This window comes from Chrysochloris asiatica, unplaced genomic scaffold, assembly GCF_000296735.1.
Source record: "Chrysochloris asiatica unplaced genomic scaffold, ChrAsi1.0 scaffold00001, whole genome shotgun sequence".
Lineage (NCBI taxonomy): Eukaryota > Metazoa > Chordata > Mammalia > Afrosoricida > Chrysochloridae > Chrysochloris > Chrysochloris asiatica.
In genome coordinates, this window is record NW_006408519.1 from 23634494 (window position 1) to 23655683 (window position 21190).

At 40.2% G+C, this 21190-nt stretch overlaps 1 protein-coding gene across 1 annotated transcript in view; it reads right to left on the minus strand.

Annotated features, from left to right (window-relative positions):
* The window catches only part of SAMD12 (sterile alpha motif domain containing 12), a 275953-nt gene that overhangs the window by 75835 nt on the left and 178928 nt on the right, over positions 1 to 21190 (minus strand). Inside the window, 1 exon segment of the mRNA XM_006878369.1 lies at positions 1341 to 1470. Coding sequence (XP_006878431.1) covers positions 1341 to 1470 — 130 coding nt within the window.

Below are 21190 nucleotides of genomic sequence, written 5' to 3' on the forward strand. Positions count from 1 at the left end.
AGAACCATTCTTCTATTTCAGTTACAAAGATTTTACTCCCGTGTTTGTTAATTCAGCATGAGCAACACCGGGTGTGTTCCATATATATTTAGATATCATAAAGTTAGTCTCTGGAATCTATAATAATCCAGCTCAGCATTTTTTAAACATTATTGAGTGCTGCAACCCGTCTCGTTAAGTCTACTATATGATCTGGTCATGTAAAACCGGCACAAAGGGCCCTGCAAGCGATGAAGAGCCCACCTCTACCCACAGCACCTCTTGCCCTGCTGGTAGCTTCTGGTGCATCCATGGCTCCACGGGACCACTGATCAAGTCCTGATCTAGGGAAGGAAGACATTTGCAGCAGCTCTCACAGCTATAGAGTAAGAACAGAGCCACCAAAGGAAAGACTTGATGCTTAGAACGTCCCTTTCTGAGGGAATAGTAGTGAATGGAACAATGAAAGGGGTTAGCGTTGGTCCTCTCTCCTCCAAAGAACAAGACAGAAAGTGTGAGTGTGGCACAACTCAGTGCTTAGAGTGCCAAGCATGTCACATCCCCACTCAGAAACCGAAGGATCTGGGCTAGAATTAGGGCTTCCCTGCCTTTTTGTTTTTCCTGGGACTATACAGTTCCTTCTTTGATAGCAGAGACTGTGAAGGAGGAGGAAGGGAAGAGGAATGCCCACCCATGGGCAGACTCTCAGGGCAAGAGGACCAGAGACGTCTAGAAAAGACCCCTTACTCTTCTGGGCTTCCCTAGCAGGCGTAGTCCTTCTATCTCTACTACTCCACCCCCTAACTGAGTCATATTTTATGCTTCCAGGTGCTTTGTGACCTTCACAATCTAATACTCAAATACTCTTGACCTAAATGAAGTCTTCATTTGTGCCCAGAGGGTATTCATCTCAGGGGTAGTGAGTTTGTGCTATTTTATTTCATTTTAGAGGATGAGGCATGTGATTCTATTTTCTTATTTAGAAGATTCTTTTCTAAAATTCTATTCCTACTAAGAAAATCCCCTTTACAACTCCTGGAACCAAGTTACTGTGAAAGGCTTCCTCCATTCCTTTTCTCTAGTGTTGGTATGCTCTTACTTTCTCTAGAACTCACCAAACACTTATCCTGATTCCCATCCACTTTTATAGTTGACTGAAAATATCCATAGTTCCCTAATAACCACATATGCTTGTTAAGTAGCAAAGCTTACAGAGATCTGGAATTCATCACCCTTTTAAAGTAAACCCATGCCAGAAAACTTCAGCAGGAAGATGTAATTTCATCATAAGGGTGTGGGAAAGGCCATGAGGATGGGGAGAGGGAAGAGAAGGGAAATATTTTGGATACTGCATACTTTACCAGTTATGTCATGCTGTTTGAATGACTCACTGTAGATTTGATACTGATTTGGACAATGTTTCTTTAACCACTTGCAGACATCCTGCTGGGTCCAGAGAGCAACTGGCTTTGACAGCTTCACCGTAGCAGACTACAAATAAAGAAGAAAAAGGAGATTGGTTACTTCCAGCCCTATTCCTAAAAAGGTGCTACTGTTAAAAGTCCTTGTTGTTGTTAGGGGCCATCGAGTCGGTACCAACTCATAGTGACCCTATGCACAACAGAACGAAACACTGCCCGATTCTGGGCCAGCCTCACTATTGTTGCCACGCTTGAGCCCACTGATGCTGCCACTTTGCTAATCCATTTCTCTGGGGGTTTTCCTCTTTTTCTCTGACCCTCCACCTTACCAAATTTGATATCCTTCTCCAGTGACTGGTCCCTCCTGACAATCTGTCTGAAGTATGAAAGACAAAGTTTGGTCTTCCTGGCCTCCAAGGAGCACTCTGGCTGTACTTATTCCAACACAGATCTGTTGGTTCTATGGGCAGCCCATAGCACTTTCAATAGTCTCCTCCAACACCATAACTCAAAAGCATCAATTCTTCTATGGTCTTGCTTATTCACTGTCCAGCTTTCACATGCATATGAGGTTATTGAAAATACCAGGACTTGGGTCAGGCACACCTTAGTCCTCAAGCTGACATCTTTGCTCTTCAACACTTTAAAAAGGTCTTGTGCAACAGATTTACCTAATGCAATATGTCATATAATTTCTTGACTGCTGCTTCCATGAGTGTTGATAGTTGATCCAAGAGGAATGAAGTTCTTGACAGCTTCAATCTTTTCTCCACTGATAAGAATGTTGTTTATTGGTCCAGTGGTGAGGATTTTCGTTTTCTTGACATTGAGATGCAATCCATACCGAAGGCTGTGCTCTTTGATCTTCATCAGTAAATATTTAAAGTCCTCTTAACTTCCAGCAAGCAAGGTTGTATCATCTGCATATCGCAGGTTGTTAATGAGTCTTCCTCCAATCCTGATGCCACGGTTTTCTTCATAGAACCCAGCTTCTTGGATGATTTGCTCAGCATACAGGTTGAATAAATATGGTGAAAGAATACAACCCTGTAGCACACCTTTCTTAATTTGAAACCATTCAGTGTTCCCATGTTCTGTGTTGTTGTTAGGTGCCATTAAGTCAGTTCCAACTCAGCGACCCTAAGTACAAAACAAAACCCTGCCTGGTACTGTGTCATCCCACAATCTTTGAGACCATTGTTGCAGCCACTGCTGATATCAGTCCTCTCATTGAGAGTCTTCCTCTTTCAGCGGACCTACTACTTTACCAAGCCCGATGTCCTTCTCCAGAGATGGGTTCCTCCTGATAAGCTTGTCATGTTCCAAAGTACATGACAAGAAGTCTCATCATCTTACTTTTAAGGGGCACCTTAACTCTACTTTTTCCATGATAAACGTGGTCATTCTTCTGGAAGTCCATGTTATATTCAGTATACTTGCCCATGCCACAATTGAATATTGAATATAGTCTATGTTCTTTGCCCATATCATAATTCAGTTCTTCTTCAGTCTTCCTTATTCATGGTCCAGCTTTTGCATGCAGATGAATTGAGGCTTGGGTCTGGTGCACCTTAGCCTTCAAGGTACCATCTATGCTTGTTCACACTTTTCAAAGATCTTTTGCAGTGGATTTACCTAATGCAATACATCATTTGATTTCCTGACTGCTGCTTCCATGGACACTGACTGGGAATCCAAGTACAATGAAGTTATTGACAACCTCCATATTTTCTCATGATGTCCGTTATTGCTCTAGGTTTGAGGGTTTTTGCTTTCTTTATGTTTAGGTGTAATCTACGCAGAAGGCTTTGATCCAATCCCGATTTCACAGTCTTCTTCATATAGTCCAGCTTCTCTGATTATTTGCTCAGCATACAGTCTATGTAAGTATGGTGAAAAGATGCATACCTTTGCTGATTCTGAACCATGCAATACCTCTTTGTTCTATTGGAATAGCTGACTCTTTTTTGATGTACATGTGAAATGTGAACATAATGAAGCATTCTGGGATTTTTATTCTTTACAGTGTTAGCTAGAGTTTATTATGATCCACACAGTCAAATGTCTCTGCATCAGTAAGATACAGGTAAATACATTTCTGGTATTCTCTGCTTTCAGCCAAGATCCATTATCAGACCCTTCTTTCTCATCTGGATGCTCTACTGACACCTGTCTACCATGAGTGACCCTGCTGGTATTAAAAATGCTGGCGGTATAACTTCCAGTGTCATACTTTAAAGAGGTCTTTTGCAGCAGATTTGCCTAATCACAGACACATGCAAGCTACCACAGAATGACAAACTGATGGATGAATGGTGGTTCAAAGTTCTAGAGTGTGCAAAAGGCCACAGGCTGGAATCCCTGAAGATAATTATCTCACCGTGTTCTCCTCTTCACCTCTGTGGATTCTGGAGTGCCACTTAAAACCAGAATGGGAAAAGTGCAGGTGAAGACCATGACCACTACAATGACAATGCATTCTCATCTCTAATTAGGAAGAAACCCTAGGAAACAGCAGCTTCTGGTGAGTACTCTAACAAGACAATAGGGCTGTGAACCAACTAATTAGGATTTAAGGGGGAAATTGATGACTAGAATTTACTTGATATTTCAAGGTGTTCACCATTTCCAGTGTCCCCTGACATTTCTCGGGAGCCAATAACTGCTTTAGGAATGAATGCTGTGACATGTAAACACAAGTTGCCTTGGGGCCTTGCGCTTTAGACAGGTCTGTGCAGCCAAGGGGCACTCGTTAAACACAGGAAGGGAGAACAAGTCAATTCAGCCGGAATCTGGAGGTAATACCATAATGGCAGGGCTAGTATATATGTTGGAGTCCTAGGCTCAGATGCTTAACGGAAAGCTTGGAGGCTTGAGTTGACCCAAAGACCCCTCAGAAGAAAGGTCTGGTGACCTACTTATGAAAAATCAGCCACTGAAAACCCTACGGAGCATGTCTCTACATTGACACATGGGTCACCAAGAAGTAGAGTCAACTCTAGAGCAACTGCTTAGGCTTTATGTACGAGTCACCTTACTGTTCACTAGGTCTCTCAATGAGGTGGCTTTACGGGGGGGTTGAGGCAGTATAGAACATACAGGTATGAATCTGGACAAATGTCAAAGGTTAGAAATACATCAATAAGCATCAACTCCGTGTCTCATAGTTGCTGGTCTCCCTTAGGGATCCAAGGAACTTGGTTTAGGCTAGATGAAAGATAAACTATCAATAATATTTGTCATTCTGGCTCAGTGCTTGGTAAAATGTCAGGTTATAATGTTGACAGTTCTTTAAAAGATCTTGGCACACAACCTGACTGTAAATATCACTGTTCTCCTCATTCATGATCACTGTCCTCCTCATTCCTCTTTCTACCTCTCAGCCTGACAGGAGAGTTTCCATTTGGTGGAAGTGTGTCTTTAGTCCTTAACATCTGCTACCTGTCTTTTTGAAAGATGGAGGGCTTGCTGCAGACTCAGAACCTTCAAGAGAAAATAGCGTGGGACTATTGGATCAGACTGGACAGCTAACTACAAGGCCAGTGGTTCAGACCCACTAGTTGCTCCTCAGAAACCCTACACAGGGTCACTATGAGTCAGAAATAGTATAGATATTTAAAAGGTGGCACAGTGTTTAAGCGCTCAGTTGCTAACTGAAAGGGTCCAGGGGTCAAACCCACCAGTTGCTTCCTGGGAGAAAAATGTGGCAGTCTACTCTTGTAAGAAGGAGTCCTGGTGTGGTGCTGTGGGTTAAAGTACTGGACTGCAAGGTCAGTTTTGAATTGCAAGGTTGGCGGTTCAAGTTCACCAGCTGCTCCTTGGACATCCTATACAGGATTGCTATGGGCTGGAACCGACTTGAAGGTACTTAACAACAACTCTTGTAAAGATTACAGCCTTGGAAAGAAACTCTATAAGGCAGTTCTACATTCTCCTATACGTATGTACGTGTATAAGCTTTCTGTTCTGTGTGAGTGGCATTTCTTTACTGATCGGGTGTTTCTGTCCCTTCTCCTTGAAGTCTGTCACTTTGTTGCACTGTGGTAGCTTCCATGTTGCTGTGATGCTGGAAGTAATGCCGTTGGTATTTCAAGTGCCAGAGGGTCACTTGTGGTAGACAGGTGGAGCTTCCAGACTAAGACTAGGAAGAAGGGACTGACAATCTACTTCTAAAATAATTGGTCAGTGAAAACCTGATGAATCCCAGTAGAATCCTGTCTGCTATAGTACCAGAAGATGAGCCCCTTACTCAAAATACGACTAGGGAGGAACTGCCTCCTGAAAGTGGAGTCGACCTTACTGATGTGAATGGAGTAAAACTTTTAAGTCTTCATTTGTTGATGCGGCACAACTCAAAATGAGAAGAGACAGTTACAAACAGCCATTAATAACTGGGACATGGAATGAATGTGCCACGTATGAATCTAGGAAAACTGGAAGTGGTTAAAAACGAAATGAAAACAAATTTGCTATACAAACTTTTACCCAAACCACAATAAAATGTTCAAAAAATTATATATTCAACACCATATTTTACTGTAAAAAGAGAACAGACAGTGGGCTATGCATGCATACTGTGCTGTAGGTAAAAACTCTTTTTTTGAGTATATGAGTTTAGGGTGTAGTTTGTTGGTTTAAAAAGAAAATCTGTTTCTAACTTGTATTAAGTTCATGACCTTTTAAAAAGCCCTATCTTCCTATAGTCATTCTGGGAAAGATCAGATTCCTTATCTTATGGTGACACTCTGTGTGTAGCTTCCCACTACTGTCCAGTCAGTTCTGACTCAGTGTGACCTGACAGGACAGAGAACTGCTCCATAGGATTTCTGAGACTGTAGTTGTTGAGACTGTGTATGTATAACCACAGTCCTCATAGGGTTAGGCTTAGGGACATGGTTTCATAGGACAGCCCAGTTAAATGGCCTAATATAACATGTTTAGCGCTTCTGTTCTCCCTCCTAGTTCATTGTGTAGTGCCTGGGACCTTAAAAGCTTATAAGCAGACATCCTCAGAACAAAAACTGGTCTCTATTTGTCTGAAACAACAAAGGACGAAGGAGCATCAGCAATAGGAATAGGATATGGAATGTGTAGCTAAGTTGCTGACTCTGAAAACAAACCAGGAACTACCATCACTAAACATTTGGATCAACACTTCTATAGAAGAATCCTGATCAAAAGGGAGAAAATGTGGAAGAATTTCAAATTCTCATGGACTCCAGACTTCTGCATTCATGAAGATTTGATGAACCACTGAAACTACTGCCCTGAGGTAAACTTTATTTCTTAAACCGAAAATATCTCCTGAGTGCTTCTTAAAACAAAATAGTTTAGCTTTACTGGTTGAAAAGGAAAAAGTCGGGCTTGAGCATCATGCTCTTTTAAGAACTATCTGCCTGGTATCAAACTGACAACAACTTGACAAATTAGACAGAACCCTTAGGGGGCAGTATTTTATGTGAATGGCGATGACCAGTTCAGAAAAGGAGGGTGAGGATGGCTATACAAAATTCAAAGAATGTCATAAATGTCACTAAACGGTCTAGGCTAGAAAATGTGAACTTGATGTATGTTTTGTGATACAAATTTTCAACAACTACAAAACAAATAAGATTCTTGAAAACCAAATGAAAGGCATAAAGATCAATATCCTAGACATGAGTGAGCTGAAATGAACTGATATGGGCCATTTTGAATCAGACAGACATATGGTCGACTATGCCAAGAATGACAAATTGAGCAGGAATGCCATCACATTTATCATCAGAAAGAACACTTCAAGACTTATCTTGAATTATAACGCTGTCAGTTATAGGATAATATCCATATGCCTACAAGGAAGACAAGTTAATAAGACTATTAATCAAATTTACACAACAACCACTAATGCCAAAGAGGAAGAAACTGAGGATTTTCACTAACTTCTGCAATCTGAAATTGATCAGACAGGGAATCAAGATGCACTGATAATTACTGGTGATTGGAATGTGAAAGTTGGAAACAAAGGACTGATAGTTAGAAAACATAGCCTTAGTGACAGAAACAACACCGGACATTGTGTGATAGAATTTTGCAAAACCAACAAGCTATTCATGGTGAGTTCTTTTTTTTCAGCAAAACAAATGGTGGCTATCCATGTGAGCCTTGTCAGATGGAATACACATGAATCAAATCGACTACATCTGTGGAAAGACATGATGAAGAAGCTCAGTATCATCAGTCTGTACAAGGTTAAGGGCCATCTGTAGAACAGACCATTAACTGCTCATATGCAAGCTAAAGTTGAAACTGAAGGAAAATTTAGAAGTCTACAAGAGCCAAGATACAATCTTGACCATATCCTACATGAATTGAGAGATGATCTCAATAGGAGATCTGATGCTTTGAACACTAATGACTGAAGACCAGACAAGTTGTGGGATGACATCAAGATCAGCATATGTAAAGAAAGTCAAAGTCATTTTTAAAAAATTAGAAACAAAAGAATAAAACAGATCCTAGAAGATGTTCTGAAACTTGCTCTTAAGTATAGAGTAGCTAACACACATAGAAGAAATAATGACATAAAAGAGCTCAACAGAACTTCTTAAAGGGCAGCTTGAGAAGGTAAGTATTATAATGACATGTACAAAGATGTGGAGTAAGAAAACCAAAAGGGAAAACCAAACTTGGCATTTCTTAAACTGAAAGAACAGAGTAAAGGGAAAAAAAAAAAAAAAAATCAAGCCTAGAGTTGAAATATAGTCGTGGTATGGGGTTGTTAAGACCACCAACGAGATGGATTGGCCAAGTGGCAGCATCGATGGACTCAAGTGTGGCAACAGTAGTGACGTTGGCTCAGGATCGGGCAGTGTTTTGTTCTGCTGTGCATAAGGTCGCTATGGGTCGGTACTGACTCTATGGCACTTAACAACAACAACAACATGGGGCTGTAGGATAAGCACTGGCCTACTAATTACAAGGTTGGAGGTTGAAACCCACCAGTCACTCCTTAGAAACCCTATATAGGGTCACTGTGAGTCAGAATTGCTTCATGGCACTTAAAAACAAGAACCAAGAGACTGAATGAAGCATTCAAGAAATACCAAGGGATGACAAAATACACAGTCACAACATAAAAAATAATTAGTTGATGTTCAACCATTTCAAGAGGTAGCATATGATCAAGAATTGATAGTACAAAAGGAAGAATTCCAAGGTACACTGAAGATTGACCCAAAACAAGTCTTCAGGAATTGATGGAATACCAACTGAAATGTTTCAACAAACATGGGAACACTGGAGGTACACACGTGTCTATTCCAAAATATTTGGAACAGTTACCTGGCAAACTGACTGGAAGAGGTCTATATTTGTGCCCATGCCTAAGAAAGCTGACCCCACAGAATGCATAAATTATCAAACAATATTATTAATACCACATGCAAATGAAGTTCTGCTGAATGGCTGCATCAGTACATGGGCAGGGAGCTATCAGAAACTGATGCCAGATTCAGAAAAGGACATGGAGCAAGGGATATCATTGCTGAAGTTTGATGGATCTTGAATGAAAGCAGAGAATTATCAGAAGGATGTTTATCTGTTTGTTTTGACTGCAAAATGACATTCAGTTATGTGGATAATAACAAACTATGGATAACATTGTAAAGAATGGGAATTCCAGAACTTCTAATTTTGCTCACATGGAACCTGTGCATAGACCAAGAGGTATTCCTTAGATCAGAAAAGGGGGTACCAAAAGGTTTCAAATCAGGAAAGGTGTGCCTCAGGGTTGTATCATTTCACCATATTTGTTCAATCTGCATGCTGATCAAATAATCTGAGAAGCTGGGCTATATGAAAAAGAACATGGCATCAGGATTAGAGGAAGGCTCATTAACAACGTGGCATATGCAAATGACACAATCTTGCTTGCTGAATGTGAAGAAGCCTTAAAGCACTTACAGATGAAGATCAAAGACTACAGTCGTCAGTCAGTGTGGATTATACCATAACATAAAACAAAAACCTTCACAATGGGGCCAGTAAGGAGACATCATGATAAGCAGAGATACTACTGAAGTTGTGGTGGGTTTCATTTTACTTGGATCCATTTACTTTACAGCCATGAAGAAATCAAAGGATTTAAAGTACTGGGAAAATCTACTGCAAAAGACATTGTTACAGAGGGAAGAAAAAGTAAAGAAGTCACTTTGAGGACAAAGGCACACCTGATCCAAACCACAGTATTTGCAGTCATCTTAAATGCATGTGAAAACTGGACAATGAATAAGGAAGGTGTATGAATTATGGTGTTGACTATGAAGACTGAATGTACTGTAGATTGCCAGAAGAATGAGCAAATCTCTTTAAGGAGAGGTACAGCCAGAATGTGCCTTGGAAGCCAGGAAAGCAAGACTTTAAACTATTTATCAGGAGAAGGACATCATGTTTGCTAAAGGAAAGGATCATCAAGAAAGAGGAAGACCCTTAATGAGATGGATTGATACAGCAGCTTCAACAATGCATTCAAGCATGGCAACAACTGTGAAGATGGATGAGGACTGGGCAGCATTTTGTTCTTTGGTACATACAGTTGCTGTGAGTTGGAACCTACTCAATGGTACCTAACAACAACAACACAGGACAATCCCAATCAACAGAGTCCAGTGAAATTCATGGAACGTGATTTTGAGGTTGGGTCATAAAAATGTTACAGATCCTGCTTGGCTCAAACTATTTCTGGCACTCCCCTTTAGAACCCAGAAACCAGGCTGTGAGGAAGGCCAAGCTGCAGGAAGAGGCCATGTGTATGACCTTTGGCCAAACCTCTAGTAGCTATGGTCTCAGCTGACAGTCATCACCAACCACCAAACGTACGAGTAAACAAACTCCAGGCGATCGCAGCCACCGGCCTTCCTGCTAAGTCCCCACATACCATACTGCAGAAACAAATCACCCTTGCTATGCTCTGACCCACAGAATCGATGAACATAATAAATACCTGTTTTGGGCCATTATGTTTTGGAGTAATTTGTTTTGCAACTCTAGCAACTGGAATCTAAATGCTATGTTCAATGGAGACAGGAACTATTACTTTTTAACTTTTGTGTTTCTTGGAGAACCTTACTGATAACAGATACTCTATGTATCTGCAATCTGCTGGTGAAAGTTGGGGCTTTCTGCTCCTACATACATTTACAGTCTTGGAAATCCTCTACAGGGTCGCTGTGAGTCAGAACCGACTTGGTGGCACACGTCCACCACCATCACCACCATACACCTGCAATGAATAAGCGAGTGAACTAATGAAATTAAACAATTTGTACGATACGTTCCTAGACACACTTTGCTAGATAATTCGTAGGGAATGAGTCCAGCTCTATTTCTGTTTGTAGTGTGCTTTGTTGCTGTTGAGATGATTCCAACTCACAGAGACCCTGTTAAGGGTTTTCAAGAGTGGCTGGTGGGTTTGAACTGTTGACCTTACAGTTGCCAGTCCAATTCCTACCCTACAGCACCACACCAGGGCTCTTCATCAAGCACAGTTGCCTCTTTCGGTGGCTCCTCATGTCTGCATCAGTCTGCTTTCCACTTCCCTTCTAACCCCAGTGTGAAACCACAGTGATTGCTTTCCCAGTTTTGATGAGAGAGGAGGACCTTGGGCATGCAGTGTGCTTTGTTTAGTTTTTGTTTTTTGCTTTTGCCCGTCTTCACTGCATTCTCTATGCACAACTAGGAAACTAGAAGTTTGGATCATTTAGCTAGAAATGAACTTACTTCACAAGTCAGCACCTCTGAATGTGGTTTCACTGTGCTACACATTTGTCTTTAGATTAGCTGAGTGACATTATATTTATCTTGAAGCCTCATGCATGTTTCTTGCAATCACAGAGCTAATCACATCTTAAAAAGTAAATACATATACTTTATATATATATGTTGCAGACCATGTAAGACTGGTCAGAGGTTCGAGGCCCTATAGGCCCGAGTGTAACAGATCTAGCCACTTGGCAGTCAATGGCAAATTGTTTTTCATCTTAATATTCAGTTACATGTATTAAATTAATACAAGAAGCCCTTGATAATCCACAGATAAATGTGATATTTTCCTAAAGCCCAGACTGTAAAGGTTGCAAGGTCAAGCCTTTCTCCAAAGGATTAACTAAAAACATTTTAGCTACTTCACAGTTCTTTGTTCTACAGACAAAAAAGCCATCCTCCCTGAATCTCTCCCAAGTGTTAGCTATTCAGCCAAGTTCCTGAAAACCTGGCTCAGGAAGCCAAAACAGTGGGACTCCACCCAAGTTTTTGTCCTTACCTCTCACCTTTCCCCACCTGAGCTCAGGGGCTATAGATATGTTAATTGAGCCTGAGAAACCAAGTTGCTGGCCTGGGATTCGAACCAGCGAAGTACGATGTAAAGTTACCTGAATGTCTGGAAAATTACTGATGTTAGCTGTACCTTGCCTAAGTCCCTCCCAACTTGGTGTGAAGCTCCTCCCCTAAATATAAGGAAAGCGCAGAATGAATCCAGGTGCATTAAGGCTGGCAAGGCGTGCGTTACAGCATGCAGGGGGCACAGTCCAGCCTTGCAACCATACTGCCTGTTTAGCTAAGATGTTTACTATGCAGGATATTACGGCCTTTGTGGCTGAGATGTTTGCAATGCAGGATCTGCCTGATGCCAGTCCAGCATTCACTCTGGTTTCAGAGTGTCTCTTTGTCTCTCTCTTTGTCTCCTTCTGTGTATTCTTGATATATCTTTACTGCCGTCAAGTATCTCCTCCTCACGAACCGAACCCCTATATCGAGGCAGGTCCCCAACATATATATAAATCTTATTTGTTTTGCTGTTGTTGGGAATATACACAGCAAAACACACCTCAAGTTAATACTTCTCTGTGTGCCAAGTAGTGATAATGATGATATTTTTACTTTGTATAGCTATTCTCACCCTCCTTCTCTGAGTTGGTACTCCCTCATTAACATAAATTTGCTGCCCCCTGTTGTTGTTGTTGAGTGCTTTCATGGCTGTTCCAACTCATAGCAACCCTGTATAGGGGTTTCAAGAGCAACTGGTGGGTTTGAACTGCCAACTTTGCTGTTAGTGCAGTTAAGTAGTCCAGTGCTTATCTTACTACACCACACAAGACCTTTGCTGTCCCCTAAGGTTTTATTTAATCTCTCAAGTTTCTGTTGTCAATTTGATCCTACGTAGACAATTCTTAAAAGACCGTAATGCTCACGGTAGACATGTTTTGGAGTCTTGGTATGGCACTGTAGGATACATACTGGACCTCAAGTTCTTTTTGAACCACAAGGCTGGCAGTTCAAACTCACCAGCTACCCCTCGGAAACCCTATACATGGTCGTTATGAGTTGGAACTGACTGGACAGCACTTAACAACACAACAGAATAAGTTTGGGACCAACCACCATGTCAGTAGTTCAAACCCATCCGCACTTCTCAAAAACACTATACAGGTTCACTCTGAGTCAGAATGGACTCGACAGCACTTAACAACAACAACAAAGCTAAACTACTGTTTGGTTTCAAGAAGACTTCCGGGGATATTTTTGATGTAAGTTTTAAAGATTACCTCAGGGTCCTAGTTTCCAGAGTTCATCTACCCTTCATGGCTCTAGGAAGTTGGGAGTCGATGAGAATTTGAAATTCTGTTCCGCATTATATCCCTTTTGATCAGGATTCTTGCATGGCATCTTTGATAAAAATGTTCACTCTGGTAGCTGGGCACCATCCAGCTCTTCTGGTCTCATGGCAAAGTAGGCAGTTGTTCATGAAGGCAATTAGTTAACTATTTCACATCCTTTTCTTTATGCTGACTCTCTTCTTCCTCTGTTGTTCCAGGGAACAGAGACGAATTATTGTGTGCCTTGGGTGTCTATTTGCAAGCTTTTAAGACTCCAGGTGATATATACTGAAGTTAATAAGAAGTTCAACAGAGGCATTAAATAAACATATTAACTGGGATGTTCCATGAAATCATGACACTAACCCTCCATACTAAGAGACCAAATTAGATGACATTTTGGTTGTACATAATCAGCCTCAGCACTCCTCTTTATTTTGTTTTGGTCATTGTTGTAAATATAGATATTACACAACTCTTACAACTCAACATTTTATAGGTATACAATTTATTGACAGCAATTACAATAATTGGCTGTTCGACCTTACACTTAATCAATGATCCATTTCCATCACCATTAACCCCTCTTTCAACTCCCTGTGTCCCTGGAAACCACTAATAAACTTTGTTCTCTAAACTTTTGTCTTTTCTTATCTTTCTGTATAAATGAGGTCACACAATAGCTATCCTTTAGAGATTGTCTTATTTCATTTAGCATAATGTTTTCCAGCTCCATTATTATTGTAGTATGTATCAAAACTTAATTTCTCCTATTGGTTGGGTAGTATTCAGTTGTTATGTATGTAGCACATTTTGTTTACTCATTCATCTATTGATGGGCTCTAGGTTTTCTCCACCTTTTGGCTATTGTGAATAGTGCTGCATCACTTTCCTGGAACATTTCAATTTGTATTCTATCAATTTCTGGAGTCTTGTTTTGTTTCTTTACCAATGCCTTCAGCTCAGCTTGGACTTCTTCCTTTAATATCATCAATTGTTGATCATATGCTACCTCTTGAAATGACTGTCCTTGGTAAATGATTGCTAGAGTAACTTTATTCCTTTTGCCTTCTTTTTGATGCTTCCTGCATCATTCAATGTTCTGTCAGAGAATCCTTCAATATAGTAACCTGAGTCTTGGATTTTCTCTGCAGTTTGAGAAGTATGGAGAGTTAGAACGTCAGAGAGCACTTCCCCTTTGGCTTTCTAACTCTAGACCTTTGAACATTTCATTAATATACTTGTCTTTGTCTTTGTGAGTTGTCCTTTGAAATTTTCTGTTCAGCCTTTTTACTTTCTCATTTCTTCCAGTTGCTTGGTGCTCTGCAATGGGGAGCTAGTTTCAGAGTCTCTTCTGTCCCCCATTTTGGTCTTTTCTTTATTACCTGTCTTTTAAGTAACCTTTTGCTTTCTTCATGTATGGTGATGATATCAATCCACAACTCTTCTGCTTTTCAATCATTAGTGTCTAATGCATCAAATCTGTTCTTGAGATGCTCTGTAAATTCATGGGGGCTATACTCAGTCAGATTTTGGCTCTTGTGGACTTGTTTTCACTTGCTTCAGCTTCTGCCTGAACTTGCCTATGAAGAATTGATGGTCTGTTCCACAGTTGGTCCCTGGCCTTGTTTTAGCTGATGATATTGAGCTTCTCCATCATCTCTTCTCATAGGTGTAGTCAATTCGATTTCTGTGTATTCCATCTGATGAGGTCCATGTGTATAGTTGCCTTTTATGTTGCTGAAAAATGATATTTGCAATGAATAAGTCATTGGTTTTGCAAAATTCTATCATGTGATCTCCAGCATCATTTCTATCACCAAGGCCATTATTTTTCAACTGATCCTTCTTTGTTTCCAACTTTTGCATTCCAATCACCAGTAACTATCAACGTATCTTGAATGCATATTTGATCAATTTCAAACTGAAGAAATTGGTAGAATTCTTTAATTTCATCATCACTTTCTCTAGTGGTTAGTGCATAAATTTAAATAATAGTGGTATTAACTTGTAGTTGGATGGATATTAACCAACCACAGACAGCATTATACTTCAGTATAGATCTTGAAATGCTCTTTTTGATGATGAATACAATGCCACATTCCACTTAAGTTTGTCACTGTTAGTATACCACATGATTGTCTAATTGAAAATGGCCAATACAAGTCTGTTTCAACTCACTAATGCCTAGGATATCGATCTTAGGAGTTCCATTTCATTTTTTTATGACATTCAATTTTTCTAGATTCATACTTCATATATTTCATGTTCTGATTATTAATGGATATTTTCAAACTTCCCTACTACTGAACCTTGTCTACCATGGTAACCTTGCTGGTATTTAAAATACTAGTGGCATAGCTTCCAGCACCACAGCAACACCTAAGTCACCACCACAGTATCATAAACTGACAAGATGAGTTGTTGTTACTGTTTAGTACCATCTAGTTGGTTCGGACTCATAGATACCCTGTATAGGGTTTCCAAGACTTCAAATCTTTGGGGGGCTCATCTTTCTCCTGTGGAGTGGATGGTGAGCTTGAACCACAAACCTTGTGGTTTGAAATCCAATGCTTATCATATAGAGCCACTGTGCTCCCCGCAAGACAAATGGTGACGTTAAATTATGAAAAGGAAAGGAAAAGGAATAAAAAACAAGGCCAGGGGATAAGGTTGCTTACAACAACAACAACAACATATATCAATATACTAAAGATCCTCTTTCTGGAAGGTCACTCCTTTAACTTGTTCATTTCCTAGGACACAGAAGATGCTCAGCACCAAGATAGCCCGTTCAACTGACCTTTCCCCAAGTTAATATTACCCAAACATGCCAAGACAACTCTGGACACATTCAACCCAGTTCACTGTGTGTCCTCTGTTGTTCATTTCTCTTTTATCCTAAGTCCTTGGAGTCTAAAGCTAATGCTCAAATAGCTGTTTAGTGTTTCCTCCAGAATATAATCTTCCTGAGTAGTAAGTCGGCATGACTTGGGTGGACAGTAGTAACCTCAAAACTGTAGGCACATACAGGTCTTCCTCGAGCTACTGGAAGATCAGTTCCAGGACATCACAACAAAGCAAGTACTGTCATCAAGCAAGTTACATAATTTTTCCATTTCCCAGCACATATAAAAGTTATGTTTATGCTATCCTGTGGTCCATTGTGTGTGCACTAACATTATGAAAAAAGGCTGAAATACTGTGAGAACTACAAAAATGTGACAGAGACATGGAGTGAGCACTGTTGGCAAACCAGTGCAGACAGACTTGCCACAGACCTTTGGTTTGTAAAGAATGCAATATCTGCAAAGTATGATAAAGCAAAGCACAATACAAGGAGGTGTGCCTATATCCTTATGATGGTATAAGTCTACAGGGAGGTACCTCCAGGTAAACCTGTTTACCTCCAGGTAAACAGCATACACTGTGGTTGGCAGGGATGAGGATTTCTTACATTAATAAGCATTGCTTGTCTCTTCTTAATCAGATGTTGACAAAATATTGGCTGTACTTATAAGTTGCTTCTTAACCTACATTGTTGTTGATAAGTGCCACTGAGTCACTTCCAACCCATAATGACCCCGTATAGGGCTTCTAAGGAGAGGATCATGGGTTTGAACCACCAACCTTGTGGTTAGCAGTGTAGTGCTTATCCTACAGAGCTACACCAGGATTCCTCAATAAGTCAATTTTATTATTAAATTGTTAACTTGTTTGCTACACATTAATTTATTAAGAGCCATACTGGCTCCAGTATCCTTAATCTGCTACTTCCTGGATTCTCACAGAAGACTTCTGTTTGTTGTATTTGAACTTGGTTCTTTGTAGCTCTCGAAGACTAGCTCCCTTACTTCTACTTGCATCATAATCTCTGCCTTTCCAAATTTCTGCTTAGGGAGTAAAATCCATAGATTGATTCCTTTACAAACTTTACACTTTACTTCTAGGTGCACCTTGAAACAACGGCAAGAATATGGTAAAGTTACATCAATCTATTTAACACATCATCCACTAAGAAGGTAGTTAAGTTGATTAAGAATTGTCGATTTTATCGTTCCACAGCCATACCCTATGCCTGTCTGTCCTCCCCTCCTCCTGCTACCAGCATCCACAACTCTTCTTACACCCATCTCTAGATGATCAAACTGTTCAGGATTTCATTTTGCTTGGATCCACAATGAACCCTAAGGAAACAGTAGTCAAAAAATCAAATGACACATTGCATTGGGCAAATCTGTTTCAAAGACATCTTTAAAGTAGCAAAAAGCAAAGGTGTTACTTTAAGGACCAATATTCACCTAGTAGTTTCAATAACTTCATGTGCATGTGAAAGCTGGACCATGAATAAGGAAGACCTAGGAAGAAGAGATGCCTTTTTATTAGGATGTTGGTGAAGGTTATGGAATATACCATGGGTTTCCAGAAGAACACACACACACATTTGTCTTGGAAAAAATACAGCCAGAATGATCCTTAGAGGATTGTAAGATTTCATATATTGCTTACTTTGGATATCAGGAAGGACCAGTTCCTAGAGAAGGACATCATGTTTTGTAAAGGAGACGGTCAGGAATAAAAGAGGAAGACCCTTAATGAGACAGACTGCCATAATGGCTGCCACAGTGGGTGTCAAGGTGACAACAGTTGTGAGGACGGTGCAGGACCAGACTGGGTTTTGTTCTGTTGTTCACAGGGATGCACTGAGTCAAAACTGACCCAACACCACCTAACAGCAATAATAACTGATGATTATCTCTGATATGATGCAGGTCCTTTTTCACAGTAGGAACTACATTGAAAACCATAATAGTTCATAAAGCAAAGAGATAAAATATTTCATACTTAATGCTGTTGTTTATAGAGGTAGGATAAGTGAGCTTAATGGTAACGCATTTTCAGCAACTTATTATAAGCAAATGTAAGCTCCAAGAATTGCCTCTTTCTTCCCTTACCATTCTGCAATGTTCTTTCTTTAGTTCCCAGTTCTCTCTTTTACTGGTTTCCATTGTGCCATCTTATTCAAGGTTGGAGAGGAGGAAGAGGAAGTAAAGGAGAAGGAAACAGAGAAGGAGGAGAAAAGGAGAAACACACACACAAGAAACCATTAATGTCTACCTTAGCAGCTTTTAACGTTCATTCATCCACAATAGGGGCCTCTAAATATCACATTACTTCATGTGCTACTTGGTATTTAAATAAAAATTTTAAGTACTGTATTAATAATGCTCCTGAACCTCATTCTCAACGTTTTTATGAAAGGAGTTTTGAAAGATCCAAACTTTTTCTTTTTGCAGTTCTTCATAGGTTGTGATTTTTGAAAAACCTTTTCATTATTAATTTCAAGATGGTTTACAGAGCAGATCTGTTTTCTATTCAACAATGGATACATCTTTTGTTTCATCTCACTGATTGCTGTCCTCATAATGTGACATCTCTTATTCCATGTCGTCCCTGTGTTACCTGTTGTCAGTCTTCCTTCTTTCCTACCCTTCTGAACTTTGTCCTTGGGTAAATGCTGCCCTTGTGATCTTCAATGGTTGATTAGTCTAAGGTGTGCATATTTAGTTCTGTTACTGTTCCCCTCATTGTTACCTGTTTGCTGTTTGGCTGAACATTTAGCTAAAGAGGTGAGTTCATTTCTAGACCTAAAGAGTGACTAAAGGCCTCAGTCTTGGGGGTTCTACTTCAAACTATATTTTAATGTCTAACAATAGTATCTCTTCTATTGTATCATGTTTCCAAGAAAAGCCTGTGAGATCTACTTAGTAACGGTCATTCTTGGTTTGAGATAAAAATGATAGATGAAGCCATTAAACTTCATGCCTCCCCAAAAGAAGGCATTTCACTGTTGAAAAATTTCCAGGTAAAGACAAACTCATTTCCTCTTGGGTGAATGGAAGATTATTAAACAAAGTATCATTTTTATAACCTTCCATCTTGAGTGACAACGGCTTTAATGCCACTAGGTCCTTGGCATACTTCCAACTTGTGATGCTATTTTCTTCTGAACAATAGAAAACTGGCTATCAAGTCAATAAAACAAACTCCACCTACCACCGCTGAGTCGATTCCAACTCATAGCAACTCTATAAAGGGTTTCTAAATCTATACATTTAGGAGTAGAAAGCCTCATCTTTCTTCCGAGGAGCGGATGGTAGGTTTGAACTGCTGATCTTGTGGTTAGCTGTCCAATGCTTATCCCACAGCATCACCAGGACTCCTCAACGAGTCAACTGTTGTTGTTGTTGTTAAGTGTCATCGAGTTGATTCCGACCCATAGCGACCCTGTATAGAGTTTCTGAGGAGCAGTTGGTGAGCTTGAACCACAGACCTTGTAGTTCCAACGACTTTGCAGTCTGATGCATTAGTCCACAGCGCCACACCAGACCCCTGTCGAGTCAATAGCAGGCCTTATGTAGCAATAGTGGGGAAGCAACTTAGGTAACGTTTCTAAGTATACAGGTTGGTATCATCAGTTTCTTCAATAGTTTGTCACATGGCATTGATTTTAGAACTTTTACTTTCCAGTTTCCTCCAATATGCATGGTTGTAGTTGTTGTTATGAGCTGTGGAGACGGTTCCGACTCATAGTGACCTTGTACAGGGTTTCCGAGGCTGTAAATCTTTACAGGAGTAGAAAGCCTTATCTTTCTCCTGCGGAACAGCTGGTAGTTTTGAACTGCTGACCTTGAGGTTTGCAGCCCGATTCATAACCACTACATTACCAGAGCTTCTTGAATATGCATGGTAGCTGGTTAATATTTCCTTCAAAAAGCCGTGTTCTCAGCATGTTCACTTAAGAAATGAAACAAATGATCTAGCCTTTTATTGTCACCATGTCACACCACTGGCTCCCATTATACTTCACAGTAATTCTAACTGTGGGTCTTCTTCAAATGAATGAATCTAGTAAACACCTACAGATTTAAGCCACATCAACAAAAGTTTCGTAACTTTTAAGAGCATAAAAATGTCCTGAGACCTGAAAGTTTGAGAACCGCTGTTTCATGACATCATTATTGTGGATCAGTTTAAAGAAAAAAAAAGTTAAAGTCTGGCTTAATAAAAAAATTTTCCCTTTATTTGCCCATGTAGTATTTTAGTGATGGATTTTTTTCCCCCCTTTGAATATTCAGAACCACAGACTTAGAGAATCTGAAAGTATGAAGGAATCTAAGTACTCAGTTGGTTCAACTTTAAACATAATGCAAAAATTCATTGTGCTGCTTTGAAGTGCTGTGGAGTTGTTACCAACTCATAGTGACCCCGGCTGCATAGGGTTGCTGAGGAGTGGCTGGTGACTTTAAATCTCCTCCCTTCCAGGACTCCAGGAGTGGCACTGTAGGATCAGCACTGGACTATGAACCAAATGGTCGGCAGTTCAAACCCACCGTTGCTCCTTGGAAACCCTATACAGGGTCATATGAGTGGGAAGTGATTCAACAGCACTTAACAACAACCTTCCAGCTAGTAGTCCAGTGCTTATCCTACAGCGTCATACCAGGACTCCGAAAATTCACTTTAAGACAACTAAATTGCTTGGTAGTAAACCTGGGCTGTGATAAAGATTTTTAGTACGTTTGTGTGAGAAACTTTACTTGCATAAATAAAAGTCGAATATCAATCCTTTAATTGAAGATAATTACTGGGTTTTGTTGTTTTTTCTGTCCTATTTTTTTTTGTGTGTGTATATTATTTGAGATTCAGAGAAATCTCAAGAAAAAAATCATTTGGATTTCTAACTCTCCCTGAATATTCCCAGCATTAGAGATATTTCTCCTGTGAAAGAAGCCAAAGACTCTAATAATGTAAAGTCTTTCATGTTGAAGGCAAAGTCTGACTCCCGTCATCCTTCTCACTGATGTCTGAGTCCTGAGCTTAGAGCGCTCAGACCCTATCTACCCAACAACCACTGAACTATTTTCCAGTTCACACATGACAGGGGTGGTCTCCATACAAGCCCACAATGTATTATTAGGAGGGACACATCCCTGGAGAAGGACATCATGCTTGGTACAGTGGAGGGTCAGCGAAAAAGAGGAAGATCCCCAGTGTGATGGAATTGCACAGTGGGCTCAAGAGTAATGATTGTGAGAACAGCCCGGAACCAAGCAGAGCTCTGTTCTGTTGTGCACAGGGACTGACTCAATGGCA